This window comes from Pristiophorus japonicus, chromosome 12 (assembly GCF_044704955.1).
Source record: "Pristiophorus japonicus isolate sPriJap1 chromosome 12, sPriJap1.hap1, whole genome shotgun sequence".
In the NCBI taxonomy this organism is placed as follows: domain Eukaryota; kingdom Metazoa; phylum Chordata; class Chondrichthyes; family Pristiophoridae; genus Pristiophorus; species Pristiophorus japonicus.
Genome location: NC_091988.1, coordinates 77,934,562 through 77,957,824, shown reverse-complemented (window position 1 = coordinate 77,957,824; position 23,263 = coordinate 77,934,562). Strand labels below are relative to the sequence as shown.

At 49.1% G+C, this 23,263-nt stretch overlaps 1 protein-coding gene across 2 annotated transcripts in view; it reads right to left on the bottom strand.

Annotated features, from left to right (window-relative positions):
- The window catches only part of LOC139277349 (plexin-A1-like), a 633,908-nt gene that overhangs the window by 99,826 nt on the left and 510,819 nt on the right, over nt 1-23,263 (bottom strand). For both annotated transcript variants that reach the window (XM_070895706.1, XM_070895705.1), the window contains exons 13-16: nt 12,450-12,601; nt 9,256-9,376; nt 8,255-8,394; nt 7,221-7,391 (exon numbers count right to left, since the gene is read on the bottom strand). In XM_070895706.1, coding sequence (XP_070751807.1) covers nt 7,221-7,391; nt 8,255-8,394; nt 9,256-9,376; nt 12,450-12,601 — 584 coding nt within the window. The remainder of the gene's footprint in view (nt 1-7,220; nt 7,392-8,254; nt 8,395-9,255; nt 9,377-12,449; nt 12,602-23,263) is intronic.

The following is a 23,263-nucleotide window of genomic DNA, read 5'->3' as shown; positions in this document are numbered from 1 at the left end:
ATAAGTCACAATCTACCCGACTCAGCTAAAAAAGAAAATTAAATAAATTAATAATGCCGCTGCCTGTCTCTGAAGGGCAGAGTAACAAAATCCGACATTTGTGCTGCTGTTCGGTGAAGGATTTCTCAGGGCACACCATTAGTTCATGAATAATTCCCCAATTCCACCCACAGCTTCCTCTCCTCAACCTAACACAAAGTGACAGTGTCGGAGACCCAGGGCTCTGCTGGTGCCAAGGTCAGCAGCTTGGCAAAGTGTAATAATTCTGCCCAACAAACCGTTCGCCCCACAGTGCTGGGGTAATCCAAGGCCCCACTGCCAGTGCCCAATGCACTCACCGATGGTTCCCTCTGCGTGGTACCTCTCAAGAGTCACGGGAACAGGAGGAGCTACATTCAGCTCCTCGAGCCCCTCCCACCATTCAATTACACAGGATATTCGGCACCGAAACAGGCCATTCGGCCCAACCAGTTCATGCCAGCGTTTATTCCCCACTCGAGCCTCCTCTCGTCTTTCCTCATCTAAATCTATCAGCAAAACCCTCTATTCCCTTCTCCCTCATATGTTTGTCTAGCCTCCCCATAAATGCATCGATACCATTCGCTTCAACCACTCCCTGTGGCAGTGAGTTCCACATTCTCACCACTCTCTGGGTAAAGAATTTTCTTCTGAATTCCCTGTTGGATTTCTTGGTGACTATCTTATATTGATGGCCTCTAGTTATGCTCTTCCCCACAAGTGGAAACATTCTCTCTGCATCCACTCTATCAAAACCTTTCATAATGTTAAACACTTCTATTAGGTCACCCCTCATACTTCTTTCAAGAGAAAAAATATTCAGCCTGTTCACCCTTTCCTGATATGTATACCCTTGCACTTCAGGTATCATCTTCGTCAATCTTTTCTGCGACCTCTCCAGTGCCTCTATATCCTTTTTATAATATGGCGACCAGAACCAGCAGTGCTCCAAGTGTGGTCTAACCAAGGTTCAAAACAGGTTTAGCATAACTTCCCTACCTTTCAATTCTATATAGAACTCAATTTTCCCCAATGATTTGTGCTGTTTTTTGGGCGCAGGCCGCTTTTTTTGGCCTAAGTTTAAAAAAAACAAGTTTCCCCAATCAATTTGCACCAGCATAACTCAGTTAGTTAGGATTTTTTGGGTAAGTTTTAATTATCAGCCAAAGGGGGCGTAACCTGCCACCCGTGCCAATTCTGGCCATTTAGGTGAGTTTGGCCAGCTGAGAGTTACTCCAGTTCTTCTAAGGCCGACGTATGTGGCCTCTGTAGAAAAACCTTCTGGAGAGTTAAGGAAATCGACGCAGGTAAGGAAAACGACACAGGTAAGTGCAGCAGATGCCCGGACAGTAGCAGCAGGAGAGGTGAGAGAGGGAAGAGAGGAGGGGTCCAGGAGGGAGGAGGCCATTCGGCCTGGGATAGGTGCAGGGGAGCGGTCCGGGAGGGCATTCGGTCAGGGCTAGGGAGCAGACCAGCAGGCCACCCGGCCAGGGCTCGGAGCGGGGATCGGCACCAGCATCAGGAGGCAGGGACTTTAATAATTTAATGGATGCAACGTATTTTAAAGTGTTTGTGAAGTTGCGGCAACGTATTTTAATGTGCTTGTGCAGGTTGTGAGCGGAGTTGTCACTTTCCAGCCTCAGCCCGCATTGTGTCCCTGGTTACCGTGGCAACCCGATCATTTTGGCGCAGATCAAGGCTCCACCCCCAAAACTAAAGGACCGGTTAGGCTGCGGCAAAATGAAGAAATCAAGCGGGAAAACTTAGAACATTTTTTGGGGGCATACTTGGGCTCCCAAAAAACGGGCATAACTCTTCAAGTTCGCCAAAAAAAAGCTTTGGGGAAAATTGAGCCCTATACTTCTCGAAATAAAGGCAAGTGCTTGGTTTGTTTTTTTTATGGCCTTGCTAACCTGTGTCACAAGTCATGGCTGATCTGTACCGTAACTCCGTTTACGTGACTCAGCTCTTCACCAATGTTCCCGCTAAGCTGTGCGGCCGCTCACCGGATTCCACAATGAACACCACACATGCGCGAAAATCTGAATGGGTCGTGCACCCAGTTAAAGGGACCACGCACGAATAAACAATTAGAGGGAACATTGCTCTACACCCCTCGATACCCTTACCTAATGAAGGTTCACCAGATTGATTCCTGGGATGGGGGGGATTGTCCTATGAGGAGAGATTGAGCAGACTCGGCCTATATTCTCTAGAGTTTAGAAGAATGAGAGCTGATCTCATTGAAGCATACAAAATTCTTAGAGCTTGACAGGTTAGATGCGGGGAGGATGTTTCCCCTGGCTGAGGAGTGGTGTAGCCTCACCAATACCCTGTACATTTGTAGCAGGACTTCTCTGCTTTTATACTGCATCCCCCTTGCAATAAAGGCCAACATTCCATTTGCCTTCCTGATTACTTGCTGTACCTGCAGACTAACTTTTTGTGTTTCATGCACAACAACCCCCAGGTCCCTCTGTACTGCAGCACTTTGCAATTTTTCTCCATTTAAATTATAATTTGCTTTTCTATTTTTTCTGCCAAAGTGGATAACCTCACATTTTCCCAAATTATACTCCATCTGCCAAATTTTTGCCCACTCCCTTAGCCTGTCTATATCCTTTTGTAGATTTTTTGTGTCTTCCTCATAATTTGCTTTCCCATCTATCTTTGCATCATCAGCAAACTTGGCTACATTACACTCAGTCCCTTCATCCAAGTCATTAATATAGATTGTAAATAGTTGAAGCCCCAGCACCGATCCCGACGTCACCCCACTAGTTACCGTTTGCCAACTGGAAAATTACCCATTTATCCCGACTCTCTGTTTTCTGTTAGTTAGCCAAATCTCTATCCATGTTAATATATTACCCCAACCCTATCAACTTTTATCTTGTACAGTACCCTTTTATGTGGTATCTTATGGAATGACTTCTGGAAATCTAACCCTGCTAGTTACATCCTCAAAGAACTCCAGCAAATTTGTCAAACATGATTTCCCGTTCATAAAACCATGCTGACTTTGCTTGATTGAATTATGCTTTGCGAAATGTCCTGCTACTGCTTCCTTAATAATGGACTCCAGCATTTTCCCAACGACAGATGTTATTCTAACTGATCTATAGTTTCCTGCTTTCTGTCTGCCTCCTTTTTTTAAATAGGGGCGTTAAATTTGCGGTTTTCCAATCCGCTGGGACCTCCCCAGAATCCAATGAATTTTGGTGGATTACAACCAATGCATTCACTATCTCTACATGCAAATGTTTTAAGACTCTAGGATGCAAGCCATCAGGTCCAGGGGAGTTGCCTGCCTTTAGTCCCATTATTTTACCAAATACTACTTCTTTAGTGATAGTGATTGTATTAAGTTCCTCTCTCCCTATAGCCCCTTGATTATCCATTATTGGGATGTTTTACTGTCTTCTACCGTGAAGATCGATACAAAACATTTGTTCAACGTCTCTACCATTTCCCTGTTCTCCATTATTAATTCCCCAGTCTCATCCTCCAGGGGACCAATATTTATTTTAGCCATTCTTTTCCTTTTTATGTACCGGTTATATTTCGTGCTGGCTTACTTTCATAATCTATCTTCCCTCTCTTATTTTTTTAGTCGTCCTTTGCTGGCTTTTCGAAGTTTCCCAATCCTCTGGCCTTCCACTCGTCTTGGCCACATTGTATGCCCTTGTTTTCAAATAGATACCCTCCCTTATTTCCTTAGTTAGCCTGAATGGTCAGTTTTTAATTTTAAGTTTTTGCCCCCTTGTTCTGGAATCCTTCGATTAGTTTATAGTTTTGTTAAAAAAAACAACACAGAAGGAATGCTTCTACACTGGGAGCTGGATAGTCCCACAATGCCTAGTATGAAATAGGACACAACAGATCAGGAGAAATCTGGAACTCTCGTCCCCAAATTGCTGTTGAGGTTGGTGGGGGTTTCAATTGAAAACTGAGATTTCTCGATTTTTTCTTTAGGCAAGGGAATTAAGGGTTACAGAACCAAGGCGGCGGGAAGATGGGGTTGAGTTGCAGATCAGCCGTGATCTAATTGAATGGCGGAACAGGCTCGAGGGGCTGAATGGCGCACCCCTCCCCTCCCCACCCCGCCCCCGTTTCTATGTTCCACGACCAGGTCTGTGTCAAGTTAGATGATCTCAGTCAAGGTCGTGGTTTGGTTGCTACAACTGCCTCTCAGTTTCTCTTTCCTCCCCACCCTCTCCCTCCCTCCCTATCTCCAGAAAGAAGAAAAACTTGGATTTATATCGCGTTTTCACATGATGTTCGTTGAGGGATAAATATTGGCCAGGACACCGGGGAGAACGCCCCTGCTATTCTTCAAAATAGTGCTGTGGGATCTTTTACGCCCACCTGAGAGTTTAACATCTCATCTGAAAGATGGCACCTCCGACAGTGCAGCGCTCCCTCAGCACTGCACTGGTGTGTCAGCCTAGATTATTGTGCTTAAGTCTCTTGAGTTGCTACACGTGCCCCTCAGTGTCTCTTCCCCACTACCGCCTCTCCCCCACCATCTGTTTCCGTTTTTTATTCATTCCTGGGATGTGGGTGTCGCAGGCAAGATCAAGTAGGTGATGTCCTGATCACAATCCGTTGACTTTTGGTTGGAGAGTCCGCAGGCATGGACATCAGACAAAGACTAGATCAGCATCTCCTTTTCATATAGCTGGTTGTCGAGGTTTACATACTCGAATTTAAAAAAATTATTTGTTCCTGGGATGAGGGAGTCGCTAGCGACGTTAGTGTTTATTGCCCATCCCCAATTACCCTGGAGAAGGTGGTGATGAGCCGCTGCCTTGAACCGCTGCAGTCCGTGTGGTGAAGGTACTCCCGCAGTGCTGTTAGGGAGGGAGTTCCAGGATTTTGATCTGGTGATGATGAAGGAACGGCGATATATTTCCAAGTCAGGATGGTGTGGGACTTACTCAGAGGGCTCGGGATTGGAGGATACGAAAACTGCTGCGATAGGGGCTGCTGTCACGGGTTTGGGGTTAACATGCCATGTAGAGTAAGGATATAAGCTGCTTTCCTGTATACCAACTGTGCTTCTCCTGCTGTGGGAAATCTTAATCTGGGAAAAGTTGGGAAAGTATTGCATTCCCAAAGACAGCCGTCACTTGATTTAGATACAAATGAAATGACAGAAAAAAAGAGGGAAAAATGACACAGAGAAGGGAATTCTTGGCTGATCCAATTTTTTTCAGATTTAAGATAATTGGCAAAAGGACCAGAGGTGACATGAGCAAAAAAAATTAATTCTGCAGCGTGTTGTGATCGGGAACACGCTGCCTGAAAGGGCGGTGGAAGCAGATTCAATAATAACGTTCAAAGAGGAATTGGATCTTTATTTGAAGGGGAAAGGGTCGGGGAAGTGAGACTAATCAGATAGCTCTTTCAAAGAGCCGACACAGGCACGATGGGCCGAATAGCCTTGTTCTGCACTGTACCATTCCAGTTTAGAAATGCCCAGAGGTTGGCAGCAGTTGGCACTGCTCCAGGGGCCACAGGGATGGTCGGGTGTGGGAACTGACCGTGTCTGATTGGCACCGGAGTTAGGATGGTGTGTGACTTGGAGAGGAATGTGGAGGTGGTGGTGGTGTTCCCGTGCACCTGCTGCCCTGTTCCTTTGAGGTGGTGGAGGTCGTGGGTTTGGGAGGTGCTGCCGAAGAAGCCTTGGTGAAGAATAGGATGACTTCAGCAAAGTTCCTGGAGGGGAAGCCTGTGCCAGCATGAAGCGGTTGGCAGAACCCGTGTCCCTGAGTCAGCAGGCCGAGGGCACGGACCGTGTATCCAGGGCTCTGGTTGAGTATACCCAAGCTGTGACACCACAGTCAAGCACTGGGAGAAATTTGGCAATTTCAAACAAGACATTTAATTAATCTTCCCCAATTGTATGGACATTGAATAAAACAGGTACAAGGAGACGATAGTAGATCTGGAGTTCGGGAAGGGCGGTTTCATATAGCACAGAAGGCGGCCATTCGACCCATCGTGCTTGTGTTCGCGCTTTGAAAGAGCTCTTTAATTAGTCCCACTTCACCCCTGCTCGTTCCCTGTAACCCTGCAAATTTCTCAGGTATTTATCCAATTCTCTTTTGAAAGTTACTATTCAATCTGCTTCCACCGCCCTTTGCGGCAGCGCGTTCCAATTCATAACTTGGAGAATAAATTGCAGGGCTATGGGGAAAGAGCGGGGGGGAGCGGGACTAACTGGATTGCTCATCGCAAGAGACAGTGCTGAGACTCGATGGGCTGAATGGCTTCCTTCTACATAAGAACAGAATAAATAGGAGCAGGAGTCGGCCATTCAATAAGATCATGGCTGATCTGATCATGGACTCAGTTCCACTTCCCTGCCCGCTCCCCATAACCCTGGACTCCCCTATTGTTCAAGAATCTGACTATCTCCATCTTAAATATATTCAATGACCCAGCCTCAACAGCTCTCTGGGGTAGAGAATTCCAAAGATTCACCACCCTCTTAAGAAATTCCTCCTCATCTTCGTCTTAAATGGGCGACCCCTTATTCTGAAACTATGCCTCCTAGTTCTAGATCCCCCCACGAGGGGATACATCCTCTCTGCATCTACCCTGTCAAGCCCCCTCAGAATCTTATACTTTTCAATTCGATCACCTCTCATTCTTCCGAACTCCAATGAGTATAGAGGTCAACCTTTCTTCATAAGTCAACTCCTTTATCCCAGGAATCAACCGAGTGAACCATCTCTGAACTGCCTCCAATGGAAGTATATCCCTCCTTAAATGAGACCAAAACTGTACGCAGTACTCCAGGTGTGGTCCCACCAACACCCTGTACAGTTGGAGCAGGACTTCCCTACTTTTATACTCCATCCCCCTTGCAATAACTGTTCTGTGCTGTATTGTTCTATGATTCTATGATAACACCTCGCTGTGTAAAAACAACTCTCATCTCCCCTCTGGTTCTAGTGCCAATGACTTTAAATCTGTGTCCTCTGGTTACCGACCCTCCTGCCCAGTGCAAACAGTTTCTCCTTAATTACTCGGTCAAAACCCTCCACATAATTTTGAGTCGAAGGGCTTTCTTTACCCAAAATCTGCATTGTGGCCTGTGGAATGAAATCAACCCCTTGATCAGGGATGGAGAGGGTGAAGCGATGGCTGGGGCCACACAAAGAAATAAATTCTTGATCGCCAAGAACTTTTACCTGGAAATGCTCCAGTCAGGCTCGATTTTGGAGATGGTGGGATCGTCTGTGTAGTTGTACTTCACATGAGGGTTGAACAGCCGAGCTTCATTGATGTGGACTTTGATGGAGGCTGGGCCGGTTCCCTTTGTGGAGGCAGATGTCACGCAGATGATCTCTCCTGAAGTTCTCCTAAAGACAAAAAAAAAGACTTGCATTTCTACAGCACCTTTCATGACCACCGGACGTCTCGTAAGAACACAAGAATTAGGAGCAGGAGCAGGAGTAGGCCATTCGGCCCCTCAAGCCTGCTCCGCCATTCAATAAGATCGTGGCTGATCTTTGACCTCAACTCCAATTTCCTGCACTGTCCCCATATCCCTGGAGTCACTTAATATCCAAAATTCTATCGATCTCTGTCTTGATTATACTCAAAGACAGAGGCTCCACAGTCTCAAAACGCTTTACAGCCAATGAAGTACTTTTGGAATGTAGTCACTGTTGTAATGTGGGAAACACAGCAGCCAATTTGCGCACAGCAAGATCCCACAAACAGGGATGTGATAATGACCAGATAATCTGTTTTTTGATTGATGGATAAATATTGGTCCCAGGACATCAGAGATAACTCCCCTGCTCTTCTTCGGAATAGTGCCATGGGATCTTTTACGTTCACCGAGAGAGCAGACGGGGCTCGGTTTAAGTTCTCATCCGGAGGACGGCACCTCCGACAGTGCAGCGCTCCCTCAGCACTGCACTGGGAGTCAGCCTGGAGTTGGATTTGAACCCACAACCTTCTGACTCAGAGGCAAACGTGCTACCTACTGAGCCACAGCTGACTGTAAATCACAACAAGAAGAGAGATGAGATACTGCGTCACTGAAATGCAAATTGATGGCATGAGGGAAAACCCAAAACCAATGCACTGGACTGCACTGCCTGGGAGTCAGATAAATACTTGAAAAGGAAAAAGTTGTTGGGCTATAGAGAACCTGCCTCTTCGTAAATGACCAGGGCCTTTGAGAATAATTTTTAATTGTATTTCCTACTTTTACCTTTTGAATTGGCAAATGCCACTTTCCCCAATGTAAGCCTCCACGGAACTGCCAGCATCGAGATGCACTCCCACAATCGTCACTTGACTGCCTCCAGAAACAGGTCCCTGGGAAGGTGTCACCTTGTTAAACTTCGGAGTCTGTGGGCGGGGGGGGGGGGGGGGGGGGGGAGAAAGAAGTGTTAATCTTAGTAACAAATTGATACACCATCGGCAGAGAGACAGAAACTGAGAGAAAAATACAGCGTGAGAGACAGTAGTTTGTGTGAGATAGAGAGTGTGCGCGCGCACGGGAGAGCGAGAGCGCGAAATAGAGAGAGCGCGCGAGAGTGAGAGCTAGAGAGAGCATGAGACAGAGAGACAACGCGTGCGAGAGAGCTAGAGAGAGTGCGAGAGCCAGACAGACATTGTGTGTCTGTGATAGAGAGAGTGAAGAGCAGAAGCAAGGGAGCAAAACAGAGAGAGGGAAAGAGCATGAAAGATACACAGACACACACATAGAAAGAACAAACTTGCATTTATATAGCGCCTTTCATGACCTCAGTGCTTTACAGTCAAAGAAGTACTTCTGAAGTGTAATAATGTAGAGAAATGCGCACAGCAAGGTCCCACCAATAGCAATATGATAAACACACAGATAATCTGGTTCAGTGATGTTGGTTGAGGGATAAATACTATCCCAGGACACCGGGGATAACTCCCCTCTTCTTCTTCGAATGGAGCCATGGGATCTTTTCCATCCACCCGAGGGGGCAGGCGGGGTCTCAGTTTAACGTCTCATCCGAAAGACAGCACCTCCGGCAGCGCAGCACTCCCTCAGCACTGCACTGGGAGTGTCAGCCTGGATATTTGTATTCAAGTCTCTGGACTGGGACTTGGGACCAGCTGCCCAAACTTACCAACTGAGGCGCAAGCTATTCCCAGGCACTAACTTTCCCGCCCTGCCGCCACTATCGCCCCAAAAACATCCAGCCCAAGCTCGTTTCTCTGCTGAACTCTTACCACGAAGGTGAAGGGCTCGGCCGACATTGCTCGGTAATCATCGTTGCAGTCCACGACGCAAACCTCCACGAATCCTCGATCGGCTGTCTGAGGTACAGCCTGCTCCATTTTGCACACAATCCTGCAGATCACAGTGGATGAGCACTCATTATTGGTTTCCAGCACAGCGTCACATCCTAGATTGGGCCTCTACTCACTGGAGCCGAGAAGAATGAGAGGTGATCCCATTGAAACATACAAGATTCTGAGAGGGATTGACAGGGTAGATGCTGAGAGGGGATGTGTCCCCTGGCTGCAGAGTCTAGAACTAGGAGGCACAGTCTCAGGATAAGGAGTTGGCCACTTAGAACTGAGATGAGGAGGAATTTCTTCACTCAGAGGGTGGTGAATCTTTGGAATTCTCTGACCCAGAGGGCCGTGGATACTCAGTCGTCGAGTGTATTCAAGACAGAGATCGATAGATTTTGGACTCTGAGGGAATCAAGTGATATGGGGATAGTGTGGGAAAGTGGAGTTCAGGTCGAAGATCAGCCATGATCTCACTGAATGGTGGAGCAGGCTCGAGGGGCTGAATGGCCTACTCCTGCTCCTAACTTCTTATATTCTTCTGTTTAAAGGGACAAACATTCGATTGCTACTCATCCGATTCATACCCAAAGCCCAGGCATCCTCCCCACTCACCCCACCACCGCACCTCCTAGTTTTAAATGTAGTTCCCTTCCAAGGTTTCATGCTTCCTAATGTTGTGTGTGCACCCCATTTTTCCCACTCCACCCTTCTTAAAAAACGGGTTGGGGAATTTTGTGCTTTGCAAGCTGAGGGATTTTACTGCTGGGGAATGGAAACATTCCCAATTCAGCGTCGGCATTAAAATTCCAGGGCAGGTACAGCACGGGTTCGATACAGAGTAAAGCTCCCTCTACACTGTCCCATCAAACACTCCCAGGGCAGGTACAGCACGGGTTCGATACAGAGTAAAGCTCCCTCTACACTGTCCCATCAAACACTCCCAGGGCAGGTACAGCACGGGTTCGATACAGAGTAAAGCTCCCTCTACACTGTCCCATCAAACACTCCCAGGGCAGGTACAGCACGGGTTCGATACAGAGTAAAGCTCCCTCTACACTGTCCCATCAAACACTCCCAGGGCAGGTACAGCACGGGTTCAATACAGAGTAAAGCTCCCTCTACACTGTCCTATCAAACACTCCCAGGACAGGTACAGCACGGAGTTAGATACAGAGTAAAGCTCCCTCTACACTGTCCCATCAAACACTCCCAGGACAGGTACAGCACAGGGTTAGATACAGAGTAAAGCTCCCGCTACACCGGCAACAATGTATCTGAATCTCAAGCTCGGAGGTCTGTCAGTTATATTTTCTGATTCCCTACAACCTCCGAGCAAGAGTGCCAAACAATGCTTTGCGTGGGTCCACATTTGGTTGGAATCGGATGGACAGTGTCTAGATTTATTTCCTGTGGTACCCCACCATCAGCTGACTCAATCGCCTTCCATTGCCATCAGTCTGGGCCGGATTCCAGTGCAGCTGATTCTCATTTTTATTCCATCTATTTTTTTTTCTGAAGTTGGCCCCGAGATGATCTTCAGAGGGAGGAAGGTTTTGAGCAGGATTGCTGCACAGCAGGTAACATTTTCACCTGGTATGACACTAACACCACCTTCAGTGCCAAGAAATCATGAATCGCTGGTGCTGGCACTCGTGAGCTCAGACTGTGCATTTCCTCCCCTCCCCTCGCCAAAGCGGCAGCATGCAAGTGTTCCAGCAAACAAGTTGTTGAATTTTCTCCTTTATTAATCGATCCCAACCTACGCGCTTCCAACCGCTCAGAGAGTGGTCCATATGTCCTCCCTCCAGGTCTCACTTCATGCCTCTCCGAAAACCTATCCATTTATTCCCTGCTCTTCCCTCTTTGATATGGGGGTACGTTAGCATGATGGTCATGTTACTGGACCAGTAAACCAGAGGCCTGAACTAACCATGCAGTAGACGCGAGTTCAAATCCCACCACGGCAGCTGAGGAATTTAAATTCAGTTAATTAAATAAATCCGGAATTTTAAAAAGGTTGATGTCAGTAATGGTGACCACTGGAAACGACCGGATTGTCGTTAAAAACCCATCTGGTTCACTGATGCCCTTTAGGAAAGGAAATCTGCCGTCCTTACCCGGTCTGGCCTATATGTGACTCCAGACCCACAGCAATGAGGTTGGCTCTCAACTGCCCTCTGAAATGGCCCAGCGAGACACTCAGTTGTATTCAGGGAGGCGGCTCACCACCAGCTTCTTGAGGGCAATTAGGGATGGATAATAAATGCCTGCCTTGCCAGTGATGCCCACATCCCGGGAATGATTTTTTTTAAACTCGCTCATCAAGCCTTCACTAGACAGCTCTCTGTGTCGGAGTCGATTGAATGGGGAAACTCACCAAACTACCACCACCCACTGTCAAAGCAGTACCTTGATGCCCCAATGCACTGAGCCCCGACACTGACCCTTGCCGAGCATTTGCTTCATTCAGCAAGGCCTCGGGAATTCAACAGCAATGGCGCTCGATCTGCAACACTCCAGGGCAGTGTTAATGACTGACCAGCCCACTGGTCCCATTAATAGGGGCGGGAGAGACCGACGCATTGCTGGGGTCCGCAGCTCCAACTAATTGTACAAGCCAGGTGGAATGTGCCAGCCCTTACAATCAGCGGGAAGGCTGGCAGCAGGCCAACGCTGGCGGGCTGTGTAGTTTTAATGGTTTGACCTTCAACATGAGCCCTGTGGGTCCCTACACCGTGGCTCCCCCTAATGCTTTTCTGTGTGTGTGGCCCCTTTAAGGGTCTGCGGGGCCCATTCATGGCTTCGCACATTTAACATTGGACAGTCCCGGGCTGTGCTGGACCAGCAGAGAGTTGCCCGTCCGCGCAGCTTAGAGGGAATGTTACTTAACTCTTCGGTGCCTAAATCTCTTTGAAATTAGCCACGTAAATTGGGTCCCTAGAGGGAACGATTGTGCAGTCCCATATCTGGCCAACGGAAAGTCTACCTGACCAAAAAGAATCAGATGAGCACGACCGGGTAAAGTCGGTGTCCAAGCCTCCAAAACTGGGTCTCACTCAGTTTGATTGAGGGGCAATTGCAACACCTCAAAGCGCTTGGAGTACGACGTGGTTCGACACACTTACTGCTCGGCGCTAATGTATTCCTCTGGGATGGGATTGCACCGGACTCGCCCCACGTGCACCCCGTAACGGATTTCAGAGAACGTCAAGCCCAGATTCACTCCAGTAATAGTCAACATGGTTCCTCCTTCCTTGGGACCGGTCTCTGGCACCAACTGTAAACACAAGAATGAGACATTGAGAATCGATCCCGAAGAGCAAAGGGAACGTGTGACCGAGCACATGGAGCTACAGCCCAACATCCCATCGCGGTTGTCCTCCGAGCAGAGATTGAGTAGATTGGGCCGATACTCTCTGGAGTTTAGAAGAATGAGAGGTGATCTCGTTGAAGCATTTAAGATTCTGAGGGGGATTGACAGGGTAGATGCTGAGAGGTTGTTTCCCCTGGCTGATGAGTCTAGAACTAGGGGCATACTCTCAGGATAAAGGGGTCGTCCATTTAAAACTGAGATGAGGAGGAATTTCTTCTCTCAGAGGGTCGTGAATCTTTGGAATTCTCTGTCCCAGAGAACTGTGGAGGCTGGGTCATTGAATATATTTAAGGTGGAGATAGACAGATTTTTGAATGCTAAGGGAGTGCAGGATTATGAGGAGCGGGCAGGGAAGTGGAGTGAAGACCAAGATCAGATCAGCCATGATCTTAATGAATGACGGAGCAGGCTCGATGGGCCGAATGGCCTACTACTGCTTCTAATCCTTATTCCACCATAATGGAAGGGTCCCTCATTGGTGGGTAATGGAACCTGGAGAATAATCAGGAGTCCCGATATTTGGCCCCCGGCCCCCACCCCCCCCCACCCTCCCCCCCTAAATGTGGTGATGCCAGACCCCTATCATGGGAATGAAGGCCGAGCACAATACCTAGGACAAAGTGCCACACAAATCCAAGTACTATAAACAAAATAATTCCCCATCAGTAAACGGGGCACAAGGACCATCAGTGCCAGAATCACAACGAGGAATCTGATGGGAGGTTTGGAAGGGCAAGAGATGGGTGAAGGCTCTTCAATTCATCAAATATGTCTCATGCAAGGTATGGACTTGGCAGTGCAAAACTCCTGGAGGATAATCAGAATCAGTTTAAACTCTTTTAATTAACACTTTACTTCTTCCATCCTGTGCTCCCACTACCCATTTTGGGAAACAAAAATCAGCCCAAAGTCAATTTTCACCCCATGCAATGGCAGAAACCAAATTCGTGACTGATGCACCCTCCACAACCTCCTCCAGCCCCACAATCCCCACCCCAGCGATCTCTGGGCTCTGCCAATTCTGGCCTCTTGAGCAGCCCTGACTTTATTAGTTTCACCATTGGTGGCCGTGCCTTCAGCTGCCTGGGCTCCAAGCTCTGGAACTCCCTCCCTCTACCTCGCTACCCTCCTTTAAGACGCTTCTAAAAACCTCTCTCTTTGACCAAGCATTTGGCCACCTGTCCTTATTTCTCCGTATGTGGCTCGGTGTCAAGTTTTGTTTGATTAACGCTCCTGTGAAGCACTTTGGGACGTTTTACTATGTTACAGGTGTTATATATTGCTGACACGTTTTTCCTGTTCAACGAGATCAAACAGCCAGTGGAAGAACCAAGAGATCATGCCCTCAGAATAAGAGCCAGTCGGACAAGTTCATGGCAAGTTAAAGGATCAGAATTATTTGCACCAAGGCGAACTTCACCTCACTGTAATTTTGCTCCTGATATCTCTAGACTCGACTATTCCGACGCTCATCTGACCGGCCTCCCACATTGCACCCTCCTTAAACTTGAGCTGATCCAAAACTCTCATGCTCGTGCCCTAACTCACACTGAGTCCCATTGACCCATTGGCTGCCTCGATTTAAAAATTCTCATAATTGTTTCCAAATGTCTCCATGGCCTCAGCCCTCCCTATCTCTGTACCGCCTCCAGCCTTGCAGCCTCAGAGATCTCTGCGCTCCTCAAATTCTGCCCTCTTGCGCACCCCAATTTTAATCGTTCCACCATTGGCCGTGCCTTCAGCTGTCTAGGCCCCAAGCTCTGGAATTTCCTCCCTGAACCTCTCCGCCTCTCTCTCCTCCATAAACACGCTCCTTAAAACCAACCTATTTGACCAAGCATTTGGGTCACCTGTCCTAATATCACCTTATATGGCTCACATCAAATTCTGTTTGACAACGCTCCTGTGAAGTGCCTTGGGAGGCTTTACTATGTTAAAGGCGCTATATAAATGCAAGTACTTCTTTTTGCTCAGTGGTGCCGAGCCACGTCCCTTCGCCCAGGATCCTCAGGAAGAAGGAACCCCCAAGGACAGTGTCAGCCGTGGTTCAGTGGGTAGCACACTCTCCCGAGTCAGAAGGCAGTATTTCAAAGAAGCGCAGGTGAGTTCTCCCCGGTGTCCTGGGGCCAATATTGATCCCTCAATCAAGATAACAAAAAAAACACATTATCTGGTCATTTATCACATCACTGTTTGTGGGAGCTTGCTGTGCGCAAATTGACTGCTGCGCTTCCCACATTACAACAGTGACGACACTCTAAAAGAACTTCATTGGCTCTAAAGTGCTTTGAGACGTCCAGTGGTCATGAAAGGCGCTATATAAATGCAAGTCTTTCTTTTAATACCAATAAACAGATGAAACAATACACAGCTAAAAGGAAAATAAAATTTTGCTATCAGCATGTCACAAAAAAAAATGCGCAGCACAAGGAGTGTGTCAGGAGCCGGCTGATTTGTACATCACTGACAGTTTGATGAGACAGAAAAAAATTCAGCGAGCGCGGTTTCAGTCAGAGCAAAGAGCCCGGCTGACAGGAAAGCCCTGCATTCTTGATGGAGGTTCAAAGACTCTCTTAGACAAGCAAGATGCTTCATTTGCTGTCAGCTTCAAGCAGCCAGGTTGGCCCGAGACAAACAACAAACCTTGCAAGTGATTCTTTTTTTGTATAAAAGGATCGCTGGCAGCTGAAGACTCATGTTTCACCAAGAGCTATGCAGGAATCAAATCGGGACGGGGACGGGGACAGGGGCGGGGTGGGGGGGGGGTTGCGTGTGGAGGGGACTGAGCGAAGCAGAGTTGGGACACTGCTCTTTTGCCTTTGGTGCCTGGGTTCAAAGCAAGCTCAGACTGCCCGCATCAAAGCTTTCCCCTACCCCCCCCCCCCCCCCCCCATCAGATGATCCTTCTCTTCTTAGGCAGTCCCTCGGAGTCGAGGATGACTTAATCAAAAAGATCACAAGATAAATCGAGATAAGGTAAACTCATGCAGTCCCATCTCAGCTCATCTATTCAGACAGAACTCCACAATCTCTTGCCCTCTTTCCGCCCCCCAGCCTCCATCCCAATCACGGGGATTTGATTCTTCCTTAAATTATTGCCATTTTTTTTGGTTTGAAATAAATCATCTGGCTGTGTGTATCTCAACACACGAGCTCATACTGACCTCATGCAATTCTGAAGGAGCAAGGTCCCGCAGCACAAATTGGGCATGAGATGCCAATCTCACTCGGGGAGGTAGGTGTCTACAAAAGGCACAGATACAGCGGGAGCTTTCTCTGCGTGGGGTTCCAGGAGTCACGATCTGGGATTTGCAGGGGCTCATTAACCACAAACGGCTTGAAGTTCAGGGGAGCAAACCTAAAATGGCGACAGCCAGCGTGCAAAAAACACAAGCTTGTTCCAAATTGGATTGCCTTGTTGAAACTGTACAAAAGCCTAATTGTGTTCAAAAGTCAAGTTTGTACCCTGTCGGACGCCTCCAACGTGATCCCTTCTCATGGAATCGGTCAACTGACGTGGAGAGATAGAAAAGAAAGACTTGCATTTATATAGTGCCTTTCACGGCCTCAGGATGTCCCAAAGCAATTTACAGCCAATGAAGTACTTTTTGCAGTCACTGATGTAATGCAGGAAACACGGCAGCCAATTTGTGTACAACAAGCTCCCACAAATAGCAATGTGATAATGACCAGATAATCTGTTTTTTGTGATGTTGATTGAGGGATAACTATTGGCCAGGACACCGGGGAGAACTCCCCTGCTCTTCTTCGAAATAGTGCCAGGGGATCTTTTATATCCACTTCAGGGGACAGACATTTAACAACTCATCCGAAAGACGGCACCTCCGTCAGCGCTGCACTGGAATGTCAGCCTAGATTTTTGTGCTCAAGTCCCTGGAGTGGGACTTGAACCCACAACCTTCTGACTCAGAGAGACAAGAGATAGACTGCTACCCACTGAACCATGGCCCACAGAGCAAGAAAGTACAATAGGTTTGAGAAAGCCCTGACTAACCCGGCCACATCGGCACTGCCATGTAGCCTCTTGGATGGTCTGATCTGCGCGCCAACAGCGTCAGTGCTTTGAGCACGTGCCCCTCTGAGTCTGGAGATTGAGGGTGGATTCAAGTCCTAATTCAATTCTACAGCTAAGCTGACACTTCAGTGCGTTACTGAGGTCATGCTGCAACGTTGGAGGGGTCATCTTTCAGGAGAGGCCAGATTCCTGGTGCCTTCAGCCGCCTGGCCCCAAGCTCTGGAAATCCCTCCCTAAATCTCTCTACTTCTCTCTGCTTCTTTAAGACGCTCCTTAAAATGCTACCTCTCTGAACAAGCTTTTAGGCACCAGTCCCAATATCCCAACTTTTCTTCTCCCGGTGTCTTGGCCAACATGCATCCCATACCAGATTAACTGATCGTTCATCTAATTTGCTGTTTGTGGGATCTTGCTGTGCGCCAATTGACTGCCTCATTTGCTTATATAACCACGGTAACTCACTGTGAAGCACATGCGTTGGACATAGCAAGGTGCAACATCAATGTGAACTCTTACAAAGGCAGCCAAGGAAACACAACATATACCACGGCCACAGCCACGCTTCCAGGAACGCTGCTTAAAAAGTGTACTCGGTCTGAGTTGGTGGGGGAGGGGGCTGGGGGTCCACCTAATTACACAGGCAGGGTGGTACAATGGGCAGTTGATTCACACAAAGTGTAAATAACCCCCTCAGATGCTCCACACAGATGTGGAGCGGCTGCTCTCACACACATGCAGGCACGCGCTCGCACATGGGCAGGGACAGGCGGGCGCGTGCACACACACCAGCACACGCGCAGTCAGACATGCACACACAGAGTCAGACAGAAACATCCATACAGGCACACGCAGTCAGACACACGCACAGAACAGGCACAGACACAGGCACACAGACACGCCCCTTTAAGTACCCACAGGACAGTTTCTGTCACAAAACTTAGGGCCAATCAAGAAATTTAAAAAAATTTTTGTAAAAAAATATTCAAGGGCAGAAAACAATTGAGATTGAAAAGAGAAAGAAAGAGAAAGACAAAGACAAAGAGAAATGGAGAGAAATAAAAAATGGAGAGAGACAAAGAGAAATAAATGGAGGGGAGGAAGGGAATGGAGGGGACTGCCAATTCACGGTGTAGCCAGGCCAGGATTGAGAGCGAGGAGCTCGCCCAGCTCCCCCAGATATGCAAGCAGTGATCCAATCTATGGCCATCTGCTAACTCTGGCAGAGATTGGTAATCCACTCGGACACTGTGACGTCCACAGCCAGGTCCTGATTCCTAGGGCAGGCTGTCCTCCCTCTCTCGCTCCCCCTCACCCTCCTGTAACCCTCTCGCTCCCCTGTAACCCCCTCCCCCTCCTGGAACCCACTCGCCCTCGCCCTCGCCCTCCTGGAACCCCCTCGCCCTCCCCCTCCTGGAACCCCCTCGCCCTCGCCCTCCCCCTCCTGGAACCCCCTCGCCCTCTCCCTCCTGGAACCCACTCGCCCTCCCCCTCCTGGAACCCACTACCCTTCCCCCTCCTGGAACCCACTCGCTCTATCTCTCCTATGATATGTCCTTACTATACAGTACAAATGCACACAAGTCCCATACTTCAGAGAAGGTCACTCTGTGACCAGTAACCTTTATTCCAATACTGAAGTGATGAAGGTGGGTGGAACTTCCCCTTTTATACCTGAAAGTCCAGGTAAGGAGTGTCTCCCACAAGTTCACCACCTAGTGGTCAGTGTTCTCACGGTGTGCAACTTAGGTCAGTTTATACATGGATTACAATGACAGTTGAATACATGACACTCCCCCTCCTGTAATCCACTCGCTCTCCACCTCCTGTAACCCTCTCCCTCTCCTGTAACCCTCTCCCTCTCCTTAACCCTCTCCCCCTCCTGTAACCCTCTCCCCCACTCTCCCTCCTCCCGTAACCCTCTCCCCCGCCGCCTCCCGTAACCCTCTCCCCCACTCTCCCTCCTCCCGTAACCCTCTCCCCCGCCGCCTCCCGTAACCCTCTCCCCCCGCCATCCTGCAACCCACTCGCTCTCCCCCTCCTGTAATCCTCTCACCCTCCCCTCCTGTAACCCACTCCCCCTCCCCCTCCTGTAACCCACTCGCTCTCCGTCAGGCGAGATGGCTTTGGTTTATTTGAACTGTCATGGTTGCAGAGATGTATGGCAACGCGATTCATTAAACAGAATTATTCATAATGGAAAGACAGGTGTAGCTTGACAAAACAAATATTATGACTGATGAGCAGCACTGCGACGGCCTGGTAATAACAATAATGGTATAATTATAGGTAATTTTACATCGCTTTTACCGCCAAGTATTCATGTGACACACAGCTGCATCCTGCGAGTCAGGCACTGTGCTGCCTCTCATACTCCAGACAGGACGGGACAGGAGCCACAGCACTCAAGCCCCAATTCCCCAAGGCAAGGCCCGCACCCGCTACAGGTGGGGAATACGATACTCTCAATTCCCACTTCTCTCTACAACTGTTGAAAGACAGCGTGGCCATTCCAACAGTAGTGTTGGAATTCATAGAAACATAGAAAATAGGTGCAGGAGTAGGCCATTCAGCCCTTCGAGCCTGCACCGCCATTCAATAAGATCATGGCTGATCATGCAACTTCAGTACCCCATTCCTGCTTTCTCTCCATACCCCTTGATTCCTTTAGCCCTAAGGGTCACATCTAACTTCCTTTTGAATATATCCAGTGAACTTGCCTCAACAACTTTCTGTGGTTGAGAATTCCACAGGTTCACCAATCTCTGGGTGAAAAAGTTCCTCCTCATCTCGGTCCTAAATGGCTTACCCCGTATCCTTAGACTGTGACCCCTGGTTCTGGACTTCCCCAACATCGGGAACATTCATACTGCATCTAACCTGTCCAATCCCGTCAGAATTTTCTATGCTTATATGAGATCCCCTCTCATCCTTCTAAATTCCAGTGAATATAAGCCTAGTCGATCCAGTCTTTCTTCACGTCAGTCCTGCCATCCCGGGAATCAGTCTGGTGAATCTTCGCTGCACTCCCTCAATAGCAAGAATGTCCCTTCCTCAGATTAGGAGACAAAACTGTACACAATATTCAAGGTGTGGTCTCACCAAGGCCCTGTACAACTGCAGTAATACCTCCCTGCTCCTATACCAAAATCCCCTCACTATGAAGGCCAGCATGCCATTTGCTTTCTTTACTGCCTGCTGTACCTGCATGCCTACCTTCAATGGCTGATGTACATGACACCCAGGTCTCGTTGCACCTCCCCTTTTACTAATCTGTCACCATTCAGAAAATAATCTGCCTTCCTGTTTTTGCCACCAAAGTGGATAACCTCACACTTATCCACATTATACTGCATCTGCCATGCATTTGCCCACTCACCTAACCTGTCCAAGTCACCCTGCAGCCTCTAAGCATCCTCCTCGCAGCTCGCACTGCCACCCAGTTTAGTGTCATCTGCAAACTTGGAGATATTACATTCAATTCCTTCGTCCAAATCATTAATGTATATTGTAAATAGCTGGGGTCCCAGCACGGAACCCTACAGCACCCCATTAGTCACTTCCTGCCATTCTGAAAAGGACCCGTTTATTCCCACTCTCTGCTTCCTGTCTGCCAACCAGTTTTCTATCCACGTCAATACATTACCCCCAATACCATGTGCCTTAATTTTGCACACTAATCTCTTGTGTGGGACCTTGTCAAAAGCCTTTTGAAAGTCCAAATACACCACATCCACTGGTTCTCCCTTATCCACTCTACTAGTCACATCCTCAAAAAACTCGAAGATTTGTCAAGCATGATTTCCCTTTCATAAATCCATGCTGACTTGGACCGAATCTGTCACTGCTTTCCAAATGCGCTGCTATTACATCTTTAATAACTGATTCCAACATTTTCCCCATCACCGATGGCAGGCTAACCGGTCTATAATTCCGTGTTTTCTCTCTTCCTCCTTTTTTTTAAAAAAGTGGGGTTACATTAGCTACCCTCCAATCATAGGAACTGAACCAGAGTCCATGGAATGTTGGAAAATGACCACCAATGCATTCACTATTTCTAGGGCCACTTCCTTAAGTACTCTGGGATGCAGACTATCAGGCCCCGGGGATTTATCGGCCTTCAGTCCCTTCAATTTCCCTTACACCATTTCCTGACTATTAAGGATTTCCCTCAGTTTCCTCTTCTCGCTAGATCCTCGGTCCCCTAGTCATTTCTGGAGGTTATTCGTGTCTTCCTTAGTGAAGACAGAACCAAAGTATTTGTTCAATTGGTCTGCCATTTCCTTGTTCCCCATTATGAATTCCCCTGATTCCGACTGCAAGGGTCCTACATTAGTCTTCACTAATCTTTTTCTCTTCACATATCTTGCCAGAAAGCACAGAGGGGACTGGCTAGGTGGCACAGCATCCCAGGGCCGGGCAGGGGCTCGAATTCCACATTTCAACAGCGCTGTCACAGGCACAATAGCAATGAGCAGAAATCAGATGCGTCCAAATAGAGGGCAGAGAGAACAAGGGAATATATGAGGTGGGGAGGAGGTGGGTGTGGAAGAGAGCGAGAATTACACAGAGCGAAAATGAGCGCGTGGCGCGTGCGAGAGAGAGCGAGAGAGCGCGAAAGAGAGAGCGAGAGAGCGCGAAAGAGAGAGCGAGAGAGCGCGAAAGAGAGAGCGAGAGAGCGAGAAAGAGAGAGCGAGAGAGCGCGAAAGAGAGAGCGAGAGCGAGAAAAAGGAGAAAGAGAAAGAGAGCGAGAGCAAGAGAGAGCGAGAGAGAAAGTGAGTGGTGCGCGAGAGAGAGAGAGAAAGAGAGAGAGAAAGAGAGAGAAAGAGAGAGAAAGAGAGAGAAAGAGAGAGAAAGAGAGAGAAAGAGAGAGAGAAAGAGAGAGAAAGAGAGAGAAGAAGAGAGAGAAAGAGAGAGAAGAAGAGAGAGAAAGAGAGAGGAAGAGAGAGAAAGAGAGAGAAAGAGAGAGAGAAGAAGAGAGAGAAAGAGAGAGAGAAGAAGAGAGAGAAAGAGAGAGAGAAGAGAGAAAGAGAGAGAGAAGAGAGAGAAAGAGAGAGAAGAAGAGAGAAAGAGAGAGAGAAGAAGAGAGAAAGAGAGAGAGAAGAGAGAAAGAGAGAGAGAAGAGAGAAAGAGAGAGAGAAGAGAGAAAGAGAGAGAGAAGAGAGAAAGAGAGAGAGAAGAGAGAAAGAGAGAGAGAAGAGAGAAAGAGAGAGAGAAGAGAGAAAGAGAGAGAGAAGAGAGAGAGAGAGAGGCGCGCGCGAGAGAGAGAGAGGCGCGCGCGAGAGAGAGAGAGGCGCGCGCGAGAGAGAGAGAGGCGCGCGCGAGAAAGAGAGCAGTGTGCGCGAAAGAGAGAGAGAGCGGCGCGCGCGCGAGAGAGAGAGAGAGGCACGCGAGAGGGAGAGAGAGCAGTGCGCGAAAGAGAGAGAGAGAGTGAGTGAGAGAGAGAGCAGTGCGCGAGAGAGAGAGCAGCGCGCGAGAGAGAGAGAAAGAGAGCAGCGCGCGCGAGAGAGAGAGAGCGGCGCGCGAGAGAGAGAGAGAGAGAGAGAGAGAGAGCAGTGCACGAGAGAGAGAGAGAGAGAGCGGCGCGCGAGAGAAAGAGAGCAGTGCGAGTGAGAGAGCGGCGGGCGAGATCGAGAGCGGCGCGCGAGAGAGAGAGGTGCGCTAGAGAGAGAGAGAGAGCGGTGCGAGAGAGAGAGGAGAGAGAGAGAGAGCAGAGGCGAGAGAGAGAGGTGCGCGGGAGAGAGAGAGAGAGCGAGAGAGAGAGAGAGAGCGAGAGAGAGGACGCGAGAGAGAGAGAGAGAGAGAGAGAGAGAGAGAGAGCGAGGAGAGAGGGAGAGAGAAAGAGAGCGGTGCGCGAGAGAGAGAGAGAGCGGCGGCGCGAGAGAGAGAGAGAGAGAGAGAGCGGCGCGAGAGAGAGAGAGAGAGCGGCGCGCGAGAGAGAGAGAGAGAGAGCGGCGCGGAAGAGAGAGAGAGAGAGCGGCGCGCGAGAGAGAGAGAGAGGCGGCGCGAGAGAGAGAGAGAGAGAGCGGGCGCGGAGAGAGAGAGAGGCGCGCGCGAGAGAGAGAGAGGCGCGCGCGAGAGAGAGAGAGGCGCGCGCGAGAGAGAGAGAGCGCGCGCGAGAGAGAGAGAGGCGCGGAGAGAGAGAGAGGCGCGCGCGAGAGAGAGAGAGGCGCGCGCGAGAGAGAGAGAGGCGCGCGCGAGAGAGAGAGAGGCGCGCGCGAGAGAGAGAGAGGCGCGCGCGAGAGAGAGAGAGGCGCGCGCGAGAGAGAGAGAGGCGCGCGCGAGAGAGAGAGAGGCGCGCGCGAGAGAGAGAGAGGCGCGCGCGAGAGAGAGAGAGGCGCGCGCGCGAGAGAGAGAGAGGCGCGCGCGAGAGAGAGAGAGGCGCGCGCGAGAGAGAGAGAGGCGCGCGCGAGAGAGAGAGAGAGGCGCGCGCGAGAGAGAGAGAGGCGCGCGCGAGAGAGAGAGAGGCGCGCGCGAGAGAGAGAGAGGCGAGGCGCGCGCGAGAGAGAGAGAGGCGCGCGCGAGAGAGAGAG